The sequence below is a fragment of the Spermophilus citellus genome (genome assembly GCF_964194105.1).
Source record: "Spermophilus citellus genome assembly, chromosome: 1".
NCBI lineage: Eukaryota > Metazoa > Chordata > Mammalia > Rodentia > Sciuridae > Spermophilus > Spermophilus citellus.
Window position 1 is genome coordinate 136,326,003 of NC_138182.1, and position 17,423 is coordinate 136,343,425.

Here is a 17,423-nt window from a genome sequence, read left to right on the forward strand (position 1 = left end):
AAAAAAGAAGATATGCTGTCACTTGAACATGTTGATGCATATTCAAGTGTTCAGTCCACTATGTGACTCTGAATGGTCTCGGGGATGTTGGGCCTGAATGAGTGTTTTGATTTCTGACATGTAGGTGGTGGGGATGGGATGGAAAATGACAGTGGATATCACAGGGTCACCCATGGTTCCTTTTGTACTGAAACCTCATTTTATACAGAGGATATATATATTTATTTATTTATATTTATTTATATATATTTATATCCACTCACACAGGCAAACACTCTCACGTGTACACATACACTCACCCATGCACACGCGTACACACACACACACAAGGTCTTTGATAGGCTTTCTGTGTTCTAGTAAAAATAGCTGGCAGCCAGTGTCTAAAGCCAAAAAAAAGGCCTTTATGCTGCCGACAAGGTCCACTGTGGATAGTCTTTCAAAGGCAGACACTTGTGTTTATCTGACAAGTGGAACCAGTTCCCGCCTGGGACAGGAATAATCTCCCGTTGGCGCAGACGCAGATCTCGAAGACCTTCTGCCTCGTTCCTGTGGGCGTGTAGGATCCATGAGGCAGTCTCGGTAGTTTGATTTTCGCAGCATCTAACCTAATCTGAAGAGAGTGAATAGAAAGGAAAGAGTCAGAGGCTGCCATCTTTACTCTGGACTTGCAGAAAGAGTGAGCAGATGAATGTTCAGCTTCATTTAAACCTCACCAGCACCTACAGTGTCTTGGCACTGGGGATCTGAGATGCTCAAGACAGGTGAAATTGCTCCTCTCCCAGAAACATACATCCTAGCAAGATAAGGCTACACCGACCAACATTAGCAGTTTTGCAAAAAATATAAAGTGTAGAATGTGAATAGTGGTATATGTAATGGTTTTCATTACCTGCGGGCTTCTCAGATTCTACATATGTCCCTGTATAAGATGAACCTTCAAGAGGAGGGGAATAAACAGCATTTCCAAGTTTTAAATGATGAGTGAACTTTCCATTTTCCTTTTTGAACAATTTATGTTGCTGATATTCTATAGAATATACTTATATACATTACTATAAAAAATTAGCAGTGGTGAGACTACCAATAGAAGTGTGATTACAACTTATTCCTCCAGAGCTCAAATTCTGAGATATGTGAGATGGTCACTATTTTTATGTGTGTGGTTTACAGTTTGTGGCTATTTGAAGAGGCAGCTGTGATAATTGAATGTTCTCTCCATTTTAAAATAAAATATTAAATACCAAACCAATCAGAGGGAGGGTGTTATATCCATGGGGTGGATTAGGGAAGCAGGTGGAGACTCCCTGTGAGTGGATACAACAGGGAGAATAGTTTTACCTTTAAAAAAAAATTCTGGGCTGGGGATATAGGTCAGTTGGTAGAGTGCTTGCCTTCTACGCACAAGGCCCTGGGTTCAATCCCCACCACCATCAAAAAAAGAAAAAGATGCTAAAAAAATCTCGGGTTTTGTCCTTCTTATTTTTATTCTTAAATTAAAAGCCTCACTCATAAGTGAATACTTTGAAAGTATTTTTAAAAGTTTGTAGTCAAATCATACTGGGCGGAAGAATGTTGTAGAGGCAATGAAGCTTGCATTGTTTGCAAAAACACAGGAAGTGTTTTTATTTATCCAACTGAATTGTGATGGGATAAGAGAATGGATATCTGTAATCCTTCATTCTCTGGTTACCTGGTTTTACCCTATTAATTTTTTGCTTGTTGTGGTTTAGAATAGCTGTTAGAGCTGACTGTCCGTTCCCAATGAAAATAGAAACATACAACATAAAATATGTGCATGTAAATTAAGTTCATCTTTAGCCAGATGGGTGAGACATTCAGCTTGACTCTGCTGGCTAAATAAATATTATTTTAAGGCAACAAGAGAGAATTTGGAAATAGCATTCCAAATTGGCCATATAGTTGTGTACTTGCAACACACTCCATTATGGTAGCCCTTCACAAATAATGAATCATAACTTTTAAGTACTATGGTTTTGGCTTGTAATCATGTTATTCAACTTTTTGTGTCATGAAATAAAATCTTCTGATTGACTCCCTTGGTTGAAGCAGTGCAGGATCAATCTTGATGCAAACCAGCTCTGGGAGAGGTCGGCCTCTAGGACATGTCTGTCTTTGGGCTTCTGTTCTTCCTAGCACTTACCTCTCCATCTTTGGACTCCAGCCTCAGCTCCGTTCTGCATGTGGCTTCCATATTGCCGGCTTCTGCATTTATTTCGACTCCTTTTGGGGCCTCCATCACCAGAGAACGGGTTGGAGACTCCAACCTGAAAGACACACAAGGTGAAGATTAAAGATCCTGTTCCCTTTTTGGTGAATTTCGGAGAAGGTTGGTGCTCAGGGCATCAAAAGAGCATTTCAGAATTTGATCAGAGGATGTTTCTAGTTTTGCTTTAGAAACCTGGACAAGTTTGACAGAGAGTATAAGGGGTCTAGGCTGTATCTTTATTACATTCCACAAAGGTCATGAGGAAGGTGTTCCAGGATCATGACTTCATGTTATCTTATACCCATTCCATTATTGCTTTATTGGTATGTTAATCAAACTCCCACATGGGCATTTTTTCAAAAGAATAGGACAATCCTAGGTCTAAACTGAGCTTCCTGAAATTGGTAGATATTGTTTCCACTTTTCCTTACTTTCTGTGTCTTCTTTGGATGTGAAATCAGATAGAAGTTAAGAAAATAGATCTAGGAGCAAGACATGCTTGGAATTGAGTCATGGTGTGGCCACTATATGATCCTGGGCAAATCTTTCTTCCTTTTCCTCTATAATTTCAAAAAGTGACAGTTTCTTCATTTATAAAGTACTTCAAATAATGCCTGTCACATTGGAAATGCACATATGTATTAACTATAACAGGTGAAATTATGTATTCAAAATGCTTGGAACCAGAAGTATTTCAGAGGGTTTTTTTTTTTGGGGGGGGGATACTTGTGTAGACTTTACAAATTGAAAAAATCCAGATTCCAAGATACTCCCAAATGTGAAACTTGTGGAACCTCCTGTCGGCAATCAAAAAGTTTAATTGTTTGGAGCGTTTTGGATTTCTCTATTGGGAACACAAAATAGACTGCTTTTACTAATGTTATTGTACCAGCAAATTATAAAGCAGTCCTGAGCCCTGTTCTACAATGTAGTTGTCAAAAGATTTAGAATGGGTCAGTGGTTGCCAGGGCTGGGAGTTGAGGTGGTTCGTTGACAAAGGCATGACAGGAGGGGATGTTGTAGACAGTGGACCTGTGTTCCATATCTTGATTGCAGTGGGGGTTACAAGTCTCTCTGGATTTAGCAAATTTTATTGTATGAAGGATAAGAAGTAAACCCAGAGAAGGTGAATCAGTCATGCTCTATTCTAATTATGATGCCAAAATAGAGGATAGTATTTCTTGGGTATTTTTTCTTTTCTAACTCACCTTAATGAGAAAAACATTAACTAAAACTCAGCCGTCCCCTGAATATTCTAGATTTTTAACATTCCTGTTAGATGGCAATATATGAAGATCCTCTTCTCTATTACTTCAAAGTAGAAGTAGGGGCCTCAGCAGTGGTTTTCAAACCACTTTTATTAAGACCAATTTCCCTAGTCAACATCTATAAGTTTTGATCACCCTGAACATGCTGAAAAGGAACATCATCCCTTCTGCCCGTGTTGTTGTGTTTCCATCACTCCCTTGGGGCAGGCAAACCCTCTAGAGCCTCAGTAAGGGCCAAGAAGAACAAAGTGACCAGTATGATGCCATCCCCTAGCAATCGATGGTCATGTTACATGGCTGTTGGAGAATGCTGCCACACTTCTGGGTCTGGCTTCTCTATTTTTTTTTTTTTTTGGTGGTGGGTATCAGGGATTGAACCCAGGGGTGCTTAATCACTGAATCACATCCCTAACCCCTTTTTTAAATATATATTTTATTTAGAGACAGGTTCTTGCCTAGTTGCTTAGGGCTTCCCTAAGTTGTTGAGGCTGGCTTTGAACTCTGGATTCTCCTGCCTCAGCCTCTGGAGCCATTGGGATTACAACAGGTGTGCACCACTGTGCCTGGGTATAAGGTTCTGGGTTCTTAATGCTTGCTTCCAGGCCATAGATTTTTCCCTTGATTTGTTTTTTCCCCTGATTTGTTTTTTCCCCTACAGTGACTCAGCCAGAGTCAGAAAGAGAAGCAACAGGCACAATTACTTGATCTTCTCTCAAACTCATTCTTTGCTTGCTCCTTTGTATGTGGCAAAAGTCCCCTATCCTGACCTTCTACTTCTCAGGAGACCTTCACCATGGCTGCCTGGGCTGGGTGGGGCTACCCGTCATTATATGTGAGGATGTGTTTTTTCTCCTGATGAGATAATGCTGGTGGGACAAGGTGTCTGGTTACCGGGGCAACAGTAGCGCTGCAGTGCCACCTAGACCTCAGTCCAGCTCAGTGGAGCTTCTCCTATGTTCCTGACCACCTCTCAGTTTTGAAATATGAAGATAGTTTTATGCCACTTTCTCCTGGTTTCCCTCCTGTACAGTCTGGCTGATTTACACAGTTTATTCTGAGTTTTCTGACATTCCACGAATAGTGATGCACCTCCTTTTAGCACAGGTTTGCCCTCCCATGGCTCCGCCTGCTCCACCTTCCCCAGGGTGGAGCCCTCTTTTCTTTCCTTCTTTCCTTCCCTTGCTCCCTCCCTCATGGCATCAGTTAACTCAGCCTTCAACTCCTCCCTCTCAGGAGACCAGAACTTCTGTAATCTGCTTACCTGTTCCTCAATCTTTGTCTCATTATTTTTCCCCCGCTTTTTTGAAATGTACTTTACCCACAAATATATCTCCCTGAAGTCAGTATTGAGTATGTCATTTGTTGTTTAGTTAAAACCTTCCCAAGGTCCTTAGGAACTTGAATTCCTGAGCTTACTCACCATTTAGGGTTTGGTTCACCTTATTGTATTCGTCTTCTTTCTTGCTGAAAACATCAGCTATCATTTATGAAGGGTTGACTAGATCGTGGCAGTGTGAAAGGGCTTGCTAACAGTATTGAATCATCACAAAGCCTTATCAGCCCTGTGCTCCTGTAATCCTGATTGTGACTTGCTCAGGATTGTACTTGTAGTTAAATGGCAGAACCAAGATTCAAAGGTAGCAGAAACCAAAGCTGTTGGTGTTGTTTACTGTACCACGCCGCTTTCAGAAAAGCTATTTTTCCTATCCATATCGCTACCCTGTTATCTGTAATTAAATGTCACTTTTTAATTTTTGTGGAATTAATGCTCATCTTTCCAAAGCTAGTCCACGTCAATGAGAACAAGGATGGCGCCACAGACAGCTGAGTGATGCGCACTTCCCAGAATGCAGTGTTTCCCATTTTGAAACAGTCTTTGGGTGATGTCAAGGAGGCACCCACAAGAAGGCTGTAAATAAAACAACAGTCCCAGGACAGTGATATCTGGCAAATGACATTGATTTGAATATGAAAGAGAGGATGAGATGCTGTCCATCAAAGTCAGCTGCTCTTCTAACCTGGTCACCTATTGCCAAAGCTTCTAACTTTTTTTCCCCCCTGATTAAAAAAATTTAATTTTATTCTGATACATGAAGTTTCACTCATAGATACAAAAGAACATTTATAAAAGCACAAGTACTATAAAGAGAATGACAATGCAAGGGGCCTTGTATACTCATCATCCTTTTCATGGGGGGGAAAAAAAAAAGAACTTTTTACCTTGGTAGTGCCCTGAGCTCATCTTCCTGATCCCATCCCTTCCTGTCCCTCTCTAGTAGTAAGTACTATATGGAATTTTGTGTCTATTTTTTTCTTTTTTTGCTTTTCTTTATACTATTGTATGCTTACTTTCTTCAACAATATACTGTTTCCTCTTGAACATTTTTTGAACTTTACGCACAGAGCAATTAAGCATTTCTTTAGTCACTCTTTCCCCCTCCCTGTTATGTTCCCATGTTCTGGCACATGGTTCTATTTTATTCTGTTTGTCTGATGTTATCATAACCCCAGGAGCTACTTGTCCACCTCTGTTGGATGTTTGCATTGGCTCTAGGTTTTTGTTTCTACACATAGTTTACCTATGTACATTCTTGCATATGCTCCTGGTGTGTTCATGCAAACATCTCTTTGAGACACTTAGAGGAGACCAGAATTGCTACTCCTAGGGGAGGCATATTTTTAGCATAATTAGATGATGCCAGTTAGCTTTCAAAAATGATTGTTCCGATTGACTTCCCCACTAGAAGTGCATACAGTTCCAGTTGTTCCACTTTCTTGCTAGCATTTGATAATATTAAGTATGAAATGAATGCGAAATAGGATGCTATTGTCTTTTAAAATTGTGTTTCCCTAATTAGCAGGGAAGCATCTTTGCATTCGTAAGCCATTTGGGATTTTCTTCAGTTAATATGCTTTCTTTTTTTTTTCTTTTTGTGCTGTTTCAATTATTTTACATTAAATGTTTTTGATGTGATTTGTAAAGTATATATGCTGAAAAATATTTAGTAGTTCTATATACTGATAATTTCATCTTTCAATTTGTGGTTTGACTTCTGTGTTCAATATCTTTGAATGAACAGAAATTACATTTTATATTTTAGTGCAGGCACATTTATTATTGTTACTATTTTTTCCTATAGGATTTGTGCTTTCTATATCTTATCTGAGTAGTCATTCCCTACACTGAAGTCATGATGTTCTTCTATATTGTTTTCAAAAGTTTTATGCTTTTTTTCATGAAATATAATTCATCATGAATTGATTTCTGTATATGGTGTGAGGTTGGGGTCTGAACAGAACGCAGGAAATCTCAATACCATATGCTGAAAAACCCACATTTAGCTCTGTCATAATGATATGCTTATACATTTATGGTTCTTTTTCAGGGTTTCTAGTCATTACATTATTCTATTTGCCCATCCTCCAAAATTATTTAAATACTTTAGCTAACTTACTAGAGGTTTTAAAATTCTTTATATTTCATAAGGCAAACCTGCCTACCATCTTCTTCTTTTTCAAGAATAGTTTACTATTCTTGATCTTCCATATAAATTTGGAACTTAAGTTTCACAAGGAATACTGTCAGGATTTTGATTGGATTTAAGTTCAATCCATGGACATTGTGTCTTATTAGTTGTTTTCTGAATACATTGTGTTTCCTAATTGTTAGCAATTTTCTCTGAGTTTAGCATATCCTTTGTGGTTGATGAAAATGGTAGTTTTAAAAAAGTATTTCTCTTGTTCCTTTTTCTTCCCTAGTGTGTATGTATTTATGTGTATATGTAGGTACGTGTGTATACACATACATATATTCTAGTTTTTGGTATGTTGATCATATGGTCAACACTTAGATAAATTAATTTTCATAATTTGTGTATAGATTATTTTCTATATATTCCATTCCATTATAGTCACTATTGATTTTAAATTATGACAGTTTTATATCCTTTCATTTTTAGACTTTTTATTTCTTTTTATTTTCATACTCTACATACTACGCAATATGATATTGACTAGAAGTAAGGAAATAGAAATCTTGCTTCTTCCTGACTTTAAGAAAACTTTCAACAAGGCAGTTACCATTCAGTATGTTTTTTGCTCTGGGGGATTTTTTTCCCTTTAACACTTTTAAACAAAATATGGATCCAAGCAGCTTAGGAGGCTAAAGTAGGAGGATTGAAGGTTTGAGGCCAGCCTCAGTAACTTAGCAAGGGCTTCAGCAACTTAGTGAGATATTGTCTCCAAATAAAATATAAAGGAAAAAGGGGTTGGTGATGTGGCTCAGTGGTTTAGTGCACCTGGGTTCAATCCCTGGTGCCAAAAAAACAACAAAAAAAATACACAAAATAAAAAAGTTCCCTTCTAATTTTCTAAGAGTATTATGAAATTTATCAATATATTTTATAATGTATAAGGATATATTATCTATTAAAATAATATATTTATTTTTAGTATATTAATGTGTTGATAACACTTTGTCATTAACCTAGCTTCCCCATTATTTATCACCTATTCTAATATATATATATATATATATATATATATATATATATATATATATATAATAAATATATCTGAAACCATGCGTTAATAGTTTTTAGAATTTTGCACCTGCATTCCAGAATGAGTGTATTCTGTAAATTTTTCTTATAATGCCATTGTCAGCTTTTATAATTCCAGAATTATTTATGAAAGATTAGAATTATTTGTCCTTTGTGTATTTAAACTAATTGATAAATCCTCTGGGATAGAAAAATATTTCTATATAAAACATTATTATAGAATCAAACAGTTTTATATGTTATCTCAGGTTAATTTTTACAAATTATCTCTTTCTCTTGATATTTCCCACTTTATATTAAGGTTTAAGTTTCTTGGCAAGTTTTTCATAATATCCCCTGTGTTTATAGTCTAGTCTTCCTTTTCCCTTGAACAGTACTACCTGAGGTTTATTTTAGTAGTCCTTTGGAAGAGCTAACTTTTGTCTTTTTCATTTCTATTTTATTTGTAGTTCTCAAGTTTTTTGCAGGTAATTCTCCAGTTGTTCTGAGTTCTAAATGTCCTACTTTGTTGATTTTTTACCTTTCTTAATTTTTTTTTCTAGTCAGTTGTTTTTTTTCTTTTTTTTAAATTGGTTGTTCACAAAATTACAAAGCTCTTGACATATCATATTTCATACATTAGATTGAAGTGGGTTATGAACCCCCAATTTTATCCCAAATGCAGATCGCAGAATCATATCGGTTACACATCCACAATTTTACATAAAACCCTATTAGTAACTGTTGTATTCTGCTACCTTTCATATCCCCTACTATCCCCCCTCCACTCCCCTCCCATCTTCTCTCTCTACCCCATCTACTGTAATTCATTTCTCTCCTTGTTTATTTTCCCATTCCCCTCACAACCTCTTATATGTAATTTTGTATAGCAATGAGGGTCTCCCTTCATTTCCATGCAATTTCCCTTTTCTCTCCCTTTCCCTCCCATCTCATGTCTCTGTTTAATGTTAATCTTTTCTTCCTGCTTTTCCTCCCTGCTCTGTTCATAGTTGCTCTCATTATATCAAAGAAGACATTTGGTATTTGTTTTTTAGGGATTGGCTAGATTCACTAAGCATAATCTGCTCTAGTGCCATCCATTTCCCTGCAAATTCTATGATTTTGTCATTTTTTATTGCTGCATAGTACTCCATTGTGTATAGATGCCACATTTTTTTTATCCATTCATCTATTGAAGGGCATCTGGGTTGGTTCCACAGTCTAGCTATTGTGAATTGTGCTGCTATGAACATCGATGTGGCAGTATCCCTGTAGCATGCTCTTTTAAGGTCTTCAGGGAATAGTCCAAGAAGGGCAATAGCAGGGTCAAATGGTGGTTCCATTCCCAGCTTTCCCAGGAATCTCCAAACTGCTTTCCAAATTGGCCGCACCAATTTGCAGTCCCACGAGCAATGAGCAAGTGTACCCTTTTCTCCACATCCTCGCCAGCACTTGTTGTTGTTTGACTTCATAGTGGCTGCCAATCTTACTGGAGTGAGATGGTATCTTAGGGTGGTTTTGATTTGCATTTCTCTGACTGCTAGAGATGGTGAGCATTTTTTCATGTACTTGTTGATTGATTGTATGTCCTCCTCTGAGAAGTGTCTGTTCAGGTCCTTGGCCCATTTGTTGATTGGGTTATTTGTTATCTTATTGTCTAATTTTTTGAGTTCTTTGTATACTCTGGATATTAGGGCTCTATCTGAAGTGTGAGGAGTAAAAATTTGTTCCCAGGATGTAGGCTCCCTATTTACCTCTCTTATTGTTTCTCTTGCTGAGAAAAAACTTAAGTTTCATTAAGTCCCATTTGTTGATTCTTGTTATTATCTCTTGTGCTATGGGTGTCCTATTAAGGAATTTGGAGCCCGACCCCACAATATGTAGATCGGAGCCAACTTTTTCTTCTATCAGGCGCAGAGTCTCTGATTTGATATCAAGCTCCTTGATCCATTTTGAGTTAACTTTTGTGCATGGCAAGAGAAAGGGATTCAGTTTCATTTTGTTGCATATGGATTTCCAGTTTTCCCAACACCATTTGTTGAAGATGCTATCCTTCCTCCATTGCATGCTTTTAGCCCCTTTATCAAATATAAGATAGTTGTAACTTTGTGGATTAGTCTCTGTGTCCTCTATTCTGTACCATTGGTCCACCCGCCTGTATTGGTATCAGTACCATGCTGTTTTTGTCACTATTGCTCTGTAATATAGTTTGAAATCTGGTATCGCTATACCGCCTGATTCACACTTCCTGTTTAGAATTGCTTTTGCTATTCTGGGTCTTTTATTTTTCCATATGAATTTCATGATTGCTTTATCTATTTCTACAAGAAATGCCATTGGGATTTTGATTGGCATTGCATTAAATCTATAGAGAACTTTTGGTAATATCGCCATTTTGATGATGTTAGTTCTGCCTATCCATGAACAGGGTATATTTTTCCATCTTCTAAGATCTTCTTCTACTTCTCTCTTTAGGGTTCTGTAGTTTTCATTGTATAAATCTTTCACCTCTTTTGAGGTTGATTCCCAAGTATTTTATTTTTTTTGAGGATATTGTGAATGGAGTGTTTTTCCTCATTTCCGTTTCAGAAGTTTTGTCGCTGATATACAGAAATGCCTTTGATTTATGCGTGTTGATTTTATATCCTGCCACTTTGCTGAATTCATTTATTAGTTCTAGTAGTTTCTTTGTAGACCCTTTTGGGTCTTCTAGGTATAGAATCATGTCATCTGCAAATAGTGATAATTTAAGTTCTTCTTTTCCAATTTTTATGCCTTTAATTTCTTTCGTCTAATTGCTCTGGCCAGTGTTTCGAGAATTATATTGAATAGAAGTGGTGATAGAGGGCATCCCTGTCTTGTTCCAGATTTTAGAGGGAATGCCTTCAACTTTTGTCCATTCAGAATGATGCTAGCCTGAGGCTTAGCATAGATAGCTTTTACAATGTCAAGGTAAGTTCCTGTTATCCCTAGTTTTTCTAATGTTTTGAACATTAAAGGATGCTGTACTTTGTCGAATGCATTCTCTGCGTCTATCGAGATGATCATATGGTTCTTATCTTTAAGTCTATTGATGTGGTGAATAACATTTATTGATTTCCGCATATTGAACCATCCTTGCATCCCAGGGATGAATCCTACTTGATCATGGTGCACAATTTTTTTGATGTGTTTTTGTATTCGATTCGCCAGAATTTTATTGAGGATTTTTGCATCTAGGTTCATTAGAGATATTGGTCTGTAGTTTTCTTTCTTTGAGGTGTCTTTGTCTGGTTTAGGAATCAGGGTGATGTTGGCCTCATAGAATGAATTTGGAAGAGCTCCCTCTTTTTCTATTTCCTGAAATAACTTGAAAAGTATTGGTATTAATTCTTCTTTAAAGGTTTTGTAAAACTCCGCTGTATACCCATCCGGTCCTGGGCTTTTCTTGGTTGGTAGTCTTTTGATGGCTTCTTCAATTTCATCCATTGATATTGGTCTGTTCAAATTGTGTCTATCCTCCTTACTCAGTCTGGGCAAATCATATGACTTAAGAAGTTTATCAATGTCTTAACTATCTTCTATTTTATTGGAATATAGGTTTTCAAAATAATTTCTAATTGTCTTCTGTATTTCTGTAGCATCTGTTGTGATATTGCCTTTTTCATCCCGTATGTTAGAAATTTGAGTTCTCTCTCTTCTTCTCTTCGTTAGATCGACAGACCTTTAGCCATGCTTATTTATTTTTTCGAAGAACCAACTTTTAGTTTTGTTAATTTTTTCAATAGTTTCTTTTGTTTCAATTTCATTGATTTCTGCTCTGATTTTAATTATTTCTTGCCTTCTCCTACATTTGCTGTTGTTTTGCTCTTCCTTTTCTAGGGCTTTGAGATGAAGTGTGAGCTCATTTATTTGTTGGTTTTTTCTTTTTTTGAGGAATGACCTCCAGGCGATGAATTTCCCTCTTAAAACTGCTTTCATTGTGTCCCATAGATTCCGATACGCTGTGTCTGTATTTTCATTTATCTCTAAGAATTTTTTGATTTCCTCCTTTATGTCTTCTGTAACCCATTGATCATTCAGTAACATATTGTTTATTTTCCATGTGATGTAGGATTTTTCCTTCCTTCTTTTATCATTGATTTTCAGTTTCATTCCATTATGATCAGATAAAATGCATGGTATTATCTCCACCCCTTTATATTTACTGAGGGTTGCCCTATGGCATAATATATGGTCTATTTTTGAGAAGGATCCATGTGCTGCTGAGAAAAAAGTATATCCACTTGATGATGGTTGATATATTCTATATATGTCAGTGAAGTCTAGGTTATTGATTGTGGTATTGAGTTCTATAGTTTCTTTATTCAACTTTTGTTTGGAGGATCTGTCCAATGGTGAGAGAGGTGTGTTGAAGTCACCCATAATTATTGTGTTGTGGTCTATTTGATTCTTGAACTTGAGGAGAATTTGTTTATGAATGTCGCAGCACCATTATTTGGTGCATAAATATTGATAATTGTTATGTCTTGTTGGTGAATGGTTCCTTTTAACAGTATATAAGGACCTTATTTATCCCTTTTGATTAACTTAGTCTTTTTTTTTTTTAAAGAGAGAGTGAGAGAGGAGAGGAGAGAGAGAGAGAGAATTTTTTTTTTTAATATTTATTTTTTAGTTCTCGGCAGACACAACATCTTTGTTGGTATGTGGTGCTGAGGATCGAACCCGGGCCGCACGCATGCCAGGCGAGCGCGCTACCGCTTGAGCCACATCCCAAGCCCTGATTAACTTAGTCTTGAAGTCGATTTTATTCGATATGAGGATGGCCACCCCTGCTTGCTTACTAGGACCGTGTGCGTGGTATATTTTTTCCCATCCTTTCACCTTCAGCCTGTGTATGTCTTTTCCAATCAGATGTGTCTCCTGGAGGCAGCACATTGTTGGATTTGTTTTTTTAATCCATGATACCAGCCTATGTCGCTTTATTGGAGAGTTTAAGCCATTAACATTCAGAGTTACTATTGATATATGGTTTGTACTTCCATCCATGTTTGATTGTTTATCCTTTTTTTAAAAAAAATTTAGTTTGTTTCTCCATGATTATCTTTCCCCTCGCCCTCTGTCTTTACTGAGGCACTTCCCACTGATGGTTTTGGTTATTGTTTTTCATTTCTTCCTTGTGTAGTGTTTTGCTCAAAATGCTTTGCAATGCTGGTTTTTTGGCTGCAAATTCTTTTAACTTTTGTTTATCATGAAAGATTTTTATTTCGTTGTCATACCTGAAGCTTAATTTTGCTGGATACAGAATTCTTGGTTGGCATCCATTGTCTTTCAGTGTTTGAAATACATTGTTCCATGACCTTCTTGCTTTCAGTGTCTGTGATGAAAAATCTGTTGTTAACCTTATTGGTTTACCCCTGAATGTAATCTGTCTCCTTTCTCTTGTAGCTCTTAATATTTTCTCTTTGTTCTGTATATTGGATATCTTCATAACAATGTGTCTTGGCGTTGGTCTACTGTGATTTTGTGTGCTCGGTGTCCTGTATGCATCTTCAATTTGTATATCTGTTTCCTTTTTTATTTCTGGAAAGTTTTCTGTAATTATTTCATTCAGCAGGTTACTCATTCCCTTGGTTTGAATCTCTGTACCTTCTTCTATCCCGATGACTCGTAAGTTTGGTTTTTTCATGTTATCCCATAACTCTTGGATGTTTTTCTCGTGATTTTTTACCAGCCTTTCTGAGTTGGCTAGACTCTTTTCAAGATGATATATTTTGTCTTCATTATCTGACGTTCTGGCTTCTACTTGCTCCACTCTGTTAGTGATACTCTCGATTGAGTTTTTAATTTGGTTTATCGTTTCCTTCATTTCTAGAATTATTGTTTGATTATTTTTTATAATCTCTATCTCCTGATAAAGCTGCTTAACTTCTTCTTTTATCTGTTTATGTAATTCATTCTTTCTCTGCTTGAATTTGCTGTCTTGTATCCTCTTTAAGGTTCCATTCCATCTGTCTAAGGTGTTCCTGGAGTTCTTTATATGACCATTTTTCTGATGACTCTAGGTCCTCCTGAATATTTAGGCTGTCCTGCATTGTTTGTATTCCTTTTCTTCCTTGCTTTTTGAAGTTGCTCATGTTACTTCTTGTTCTGTTTGACTGCTGAGTTACTGTTTACTCCTATAAATTTATTTGATGCTATAGCCGCAGGTTTCAATGAAGTTATCTCCTCCGCCGCAGTCTGATGCCTTTCTTAATTTTAATATGTGCATTTAAGGGTAAGCATTTTTGATAGCATCCCAAAGGAATACTTATAATAAGGTCTGAATATTTTTTAATTTTAATATGATTTATCCTCTCACTTATGAGTTTTATAGAAAGGTATTCCTTAATTTCTACAATTACAAGATTTCCAACTATGGATTTCTAGATATTTCTTTACACATAGTTGTTTCATCAATTTGAATATTTTTTTGAAATAACAATCTTAAAATAGACAATCATAAAATGAGTTTTTTTTAAAAAAATGAAACTAGCATTTGGGCCCATAATATGTCAATTTTCATAAAAATTCCATGACAATGAGTATGTGTTTGGGATGTAGCTCAGGGGTTGAGCACTTGCCCAGCCTCACGAGGCCCTGGGTTTAATCTCCATACCGCTACAAAAAAAAAAAAAAAGTGTTCTTCAATTGTTGAACATGAATATATAGAAAATGTTCTATGTTGGCCTTATTAGGCTATGTAAATTGTTCAAATTTTTATAGCCACATCCATTTTATCAACTACCAAAAGAGGTGTGTTATTAGATGCATACAACTTTAGAATGGTTCTATCATCTTGATCATCTTCTTATAAACATGTGGGACTCTTTAGTTTTTGTAATCCTTTGCCACTTGATATGGTTGTTCCAACTCTATTTCCACTAGTATCTCCTTTAAACACATTTTCCATACTTAAATACCAACCATTTTGTATGTTTATATTATACATGTATTTCTCATGCCATTGGATTATTATTGATTTTAGATGCCTTTTTACTGAGATAAAATTCCCATACATTGAAATGCACAATCTTAATTATACACTTTGAGAAATATATGAAAAAATGATCAACATCTCTAGCAATTAGAGAAATGCAAATTAAAACTATACTGAGATTTCATCTCACTCCATTCAGATGGCAATTATCAAGAATACAAGTACAATAAATGTTGGCAAGGATGTGGGGAAAAAGGTACACTCATACATTGCTGGTAGGACTGCAAATTGGTGCAACCATTATGGAAAGCAGTATGGAAATTCCTAGGAAAACTTGAAATAGAACCACCATTTGACCCAGCTATTCCATTCCTTGATTTATACATAAAAGACTTAAAATCAGCATACTTCAGGGACACAGCCATATCAGTATTTATAGCAGCTCAATTCACAATAGCTAAACTATGGTACCAACCTAGATGCCCTTCAATAGATGAACTGATAAAGAAAATGTGGCAAATACACACAATAGAATATTACTCAGCCTTAAAGAAAAAATGAAATTATGGGACTCTCATGCTAAGCAAAATAAGCCAATCCCCTAAAACAAAAGCCAAATATTTTCTTTGATGGATTTTTTACCAAACATCCTACATATGCATCTTCTATCATATTGATCAACCCTCCAAAAGCAAGTGCTCATATCATTTCTGTCACAACAGTTCGATCTTGCTTGTTCCCAAACTTGATATAAAGAGAGTCAGTTTTTATACTCACATGACTTTTGAAACTCTTGTTTTTCTTCCATATAGCTGTTTTGATTCTTTCTATTGGTTAGTAATGGTCAATTCAAGAATAGACCATGATTTGCTTATCTAATAAATAGTTCATAGATATCTGATTGTTTCCAGATTTGGGCTATTTTGTGTAAAGTACTGTGAACATTTTAATGCAAGTATTGTGGTTTAGATATGAGGTAGCCCCTGCCAAAGCTGCTGTGTTAAGGCAGAAATATTCAGAAGGTGAAATGATTAGGTTAAGAGACCTGTTACCTAATCAGTTTGAAGGGACTGACTGGGTAGTAACTGCAGGCAGGTGGGGCATGCCCTGGAAGGGTAAATCTTTCCTTCAGCCCCTTCCATCTGTTCCTAGCTGCCACGAATGGAACAGTGCCCAAGGCCTTCCACTATGGTGTTGTGCTGCACCTTGGGTCTACAGCAGTGGTTTCACCAACCACAGATGGACCTCTGGAACTGTGATCCCAAATAAACTCTTGTTGGGTATTTTGGTTACAGAGACAAAAAACTGACTTACATAGCAAGTCTTTTGAGAAAAGTTTTTCCTGAATTAATATCTATGAGTGGAATTACTAGGTCATAAAATAGATGAGTTTTTAATAACTGTGGGAAGGCAGCATCCAAGCTGGTCCCCAGTGATCTTTTCCTCTAGGTACTTATGTTCTTAGGTAATTCTCTCCCTTCAGTGTGAGCTGAATGTGTGCTTCTATACAAATAGAAAATGGCCAAAGTGATGGTCTATCACTCATGAAATTAGGATATAATAACTGATTTCCATACTTGGCTTGTGTTATGGTTTAGATATGAGATGTCTAAGAGAAGTGTCATGGTTTAGATATGAAGTGTCCCCCCTAAAGTTCAATGCAAAAGTGGTTAGAGAATAAATGATTGGGTTACAAAAGCCATAACCTAATCAGTGTGTGAATACACTGGCAGGTATTAACTGGAGACTGTAGACAAAGGGAGTGGGTCATTGCGGTGCATCTTTAGGGTTTATATTCTGTCCTTGTTGAACAGAGCACTCACTCTCTCTTTCTCTCTAGTTCCCGATTGTTATGTCCTTGAGCTACTTTCCTTCACCATACTCTTCTGCCTTGATGTTCTGCCTCATCTTGAGCCCCAAGGAACAGAGCCAGATGTCCTTGGACTGAGACCTCTGAAACAGTGAGCCCCCAAATAAACTTTTCCTCCCCTAATATTGTTCTCGTCAGGTCTTTTGGTTACAGCAATGAAAAAGCTGACTAAAACAGGGAGTCAGTTGTTTTGTTGATAGCTTCCCTGTGAAGGGGCCCAAGAAACAGGGAGGACATTTGCCCATGGGGAACTAATGTCCTCGAACTAACCATCTACAGGGAACTGAGTCTTGTCCATAGCTGCAGAAATGTTTGGAACTGTGTCTTCCCCAAGTCGAGCATTTGATGAGATAGATCCCGCTGCTGGCCCAAAGTTTAACTGTAACCTCCTAAAAGATCTTCAGTCAGAGGTTTCAGCTAAGCTGCACCTGGATTATGACTCAGAAACTGGAGATAATAAGTGACTGTTGTTTTAAATGGCTAAGTTGTGAGGAGATGTGCCACCCATCAGTAGATTAATAGCGTAATAAGAAATTGCCCAACTACATTCTAAGATAGT

General features: G+C 36.9%; 1 protein-coding gene across 4 annotated transcripts in view; it reads right to left on the reverse strand.

Annotated features, from left to right (window-relative positions):
- Positions 1-222: 222 nt before the first annotated feature.
- SGCD (sarcoglycan delta) overlaps positions 223-17,423 on the reverse strand; it is a 392,094-nt gene continuing 374,893 nt past the window's right edge. For all 4 annotated transcript variants that reach the window (XM_081281121.1, XM_081281122.1, XM_081281120.1 and 1 more), the window contains exons 7-8: positions 2,162-2,285; positions 223-610 (exon numbers count right to left, since the gene is read on the reverse strand). In XM_081281121.1, the coding sequence (XP_081137247.1) occupies positions 437-610; positions 2,162-2,285 (298 nt within the window). In that variant the 3' untranslated portion in view covers positions 223-436. The remainder of the gene's footprint in view (positions 611-2,161; positions 2,286-17,423) is intronic.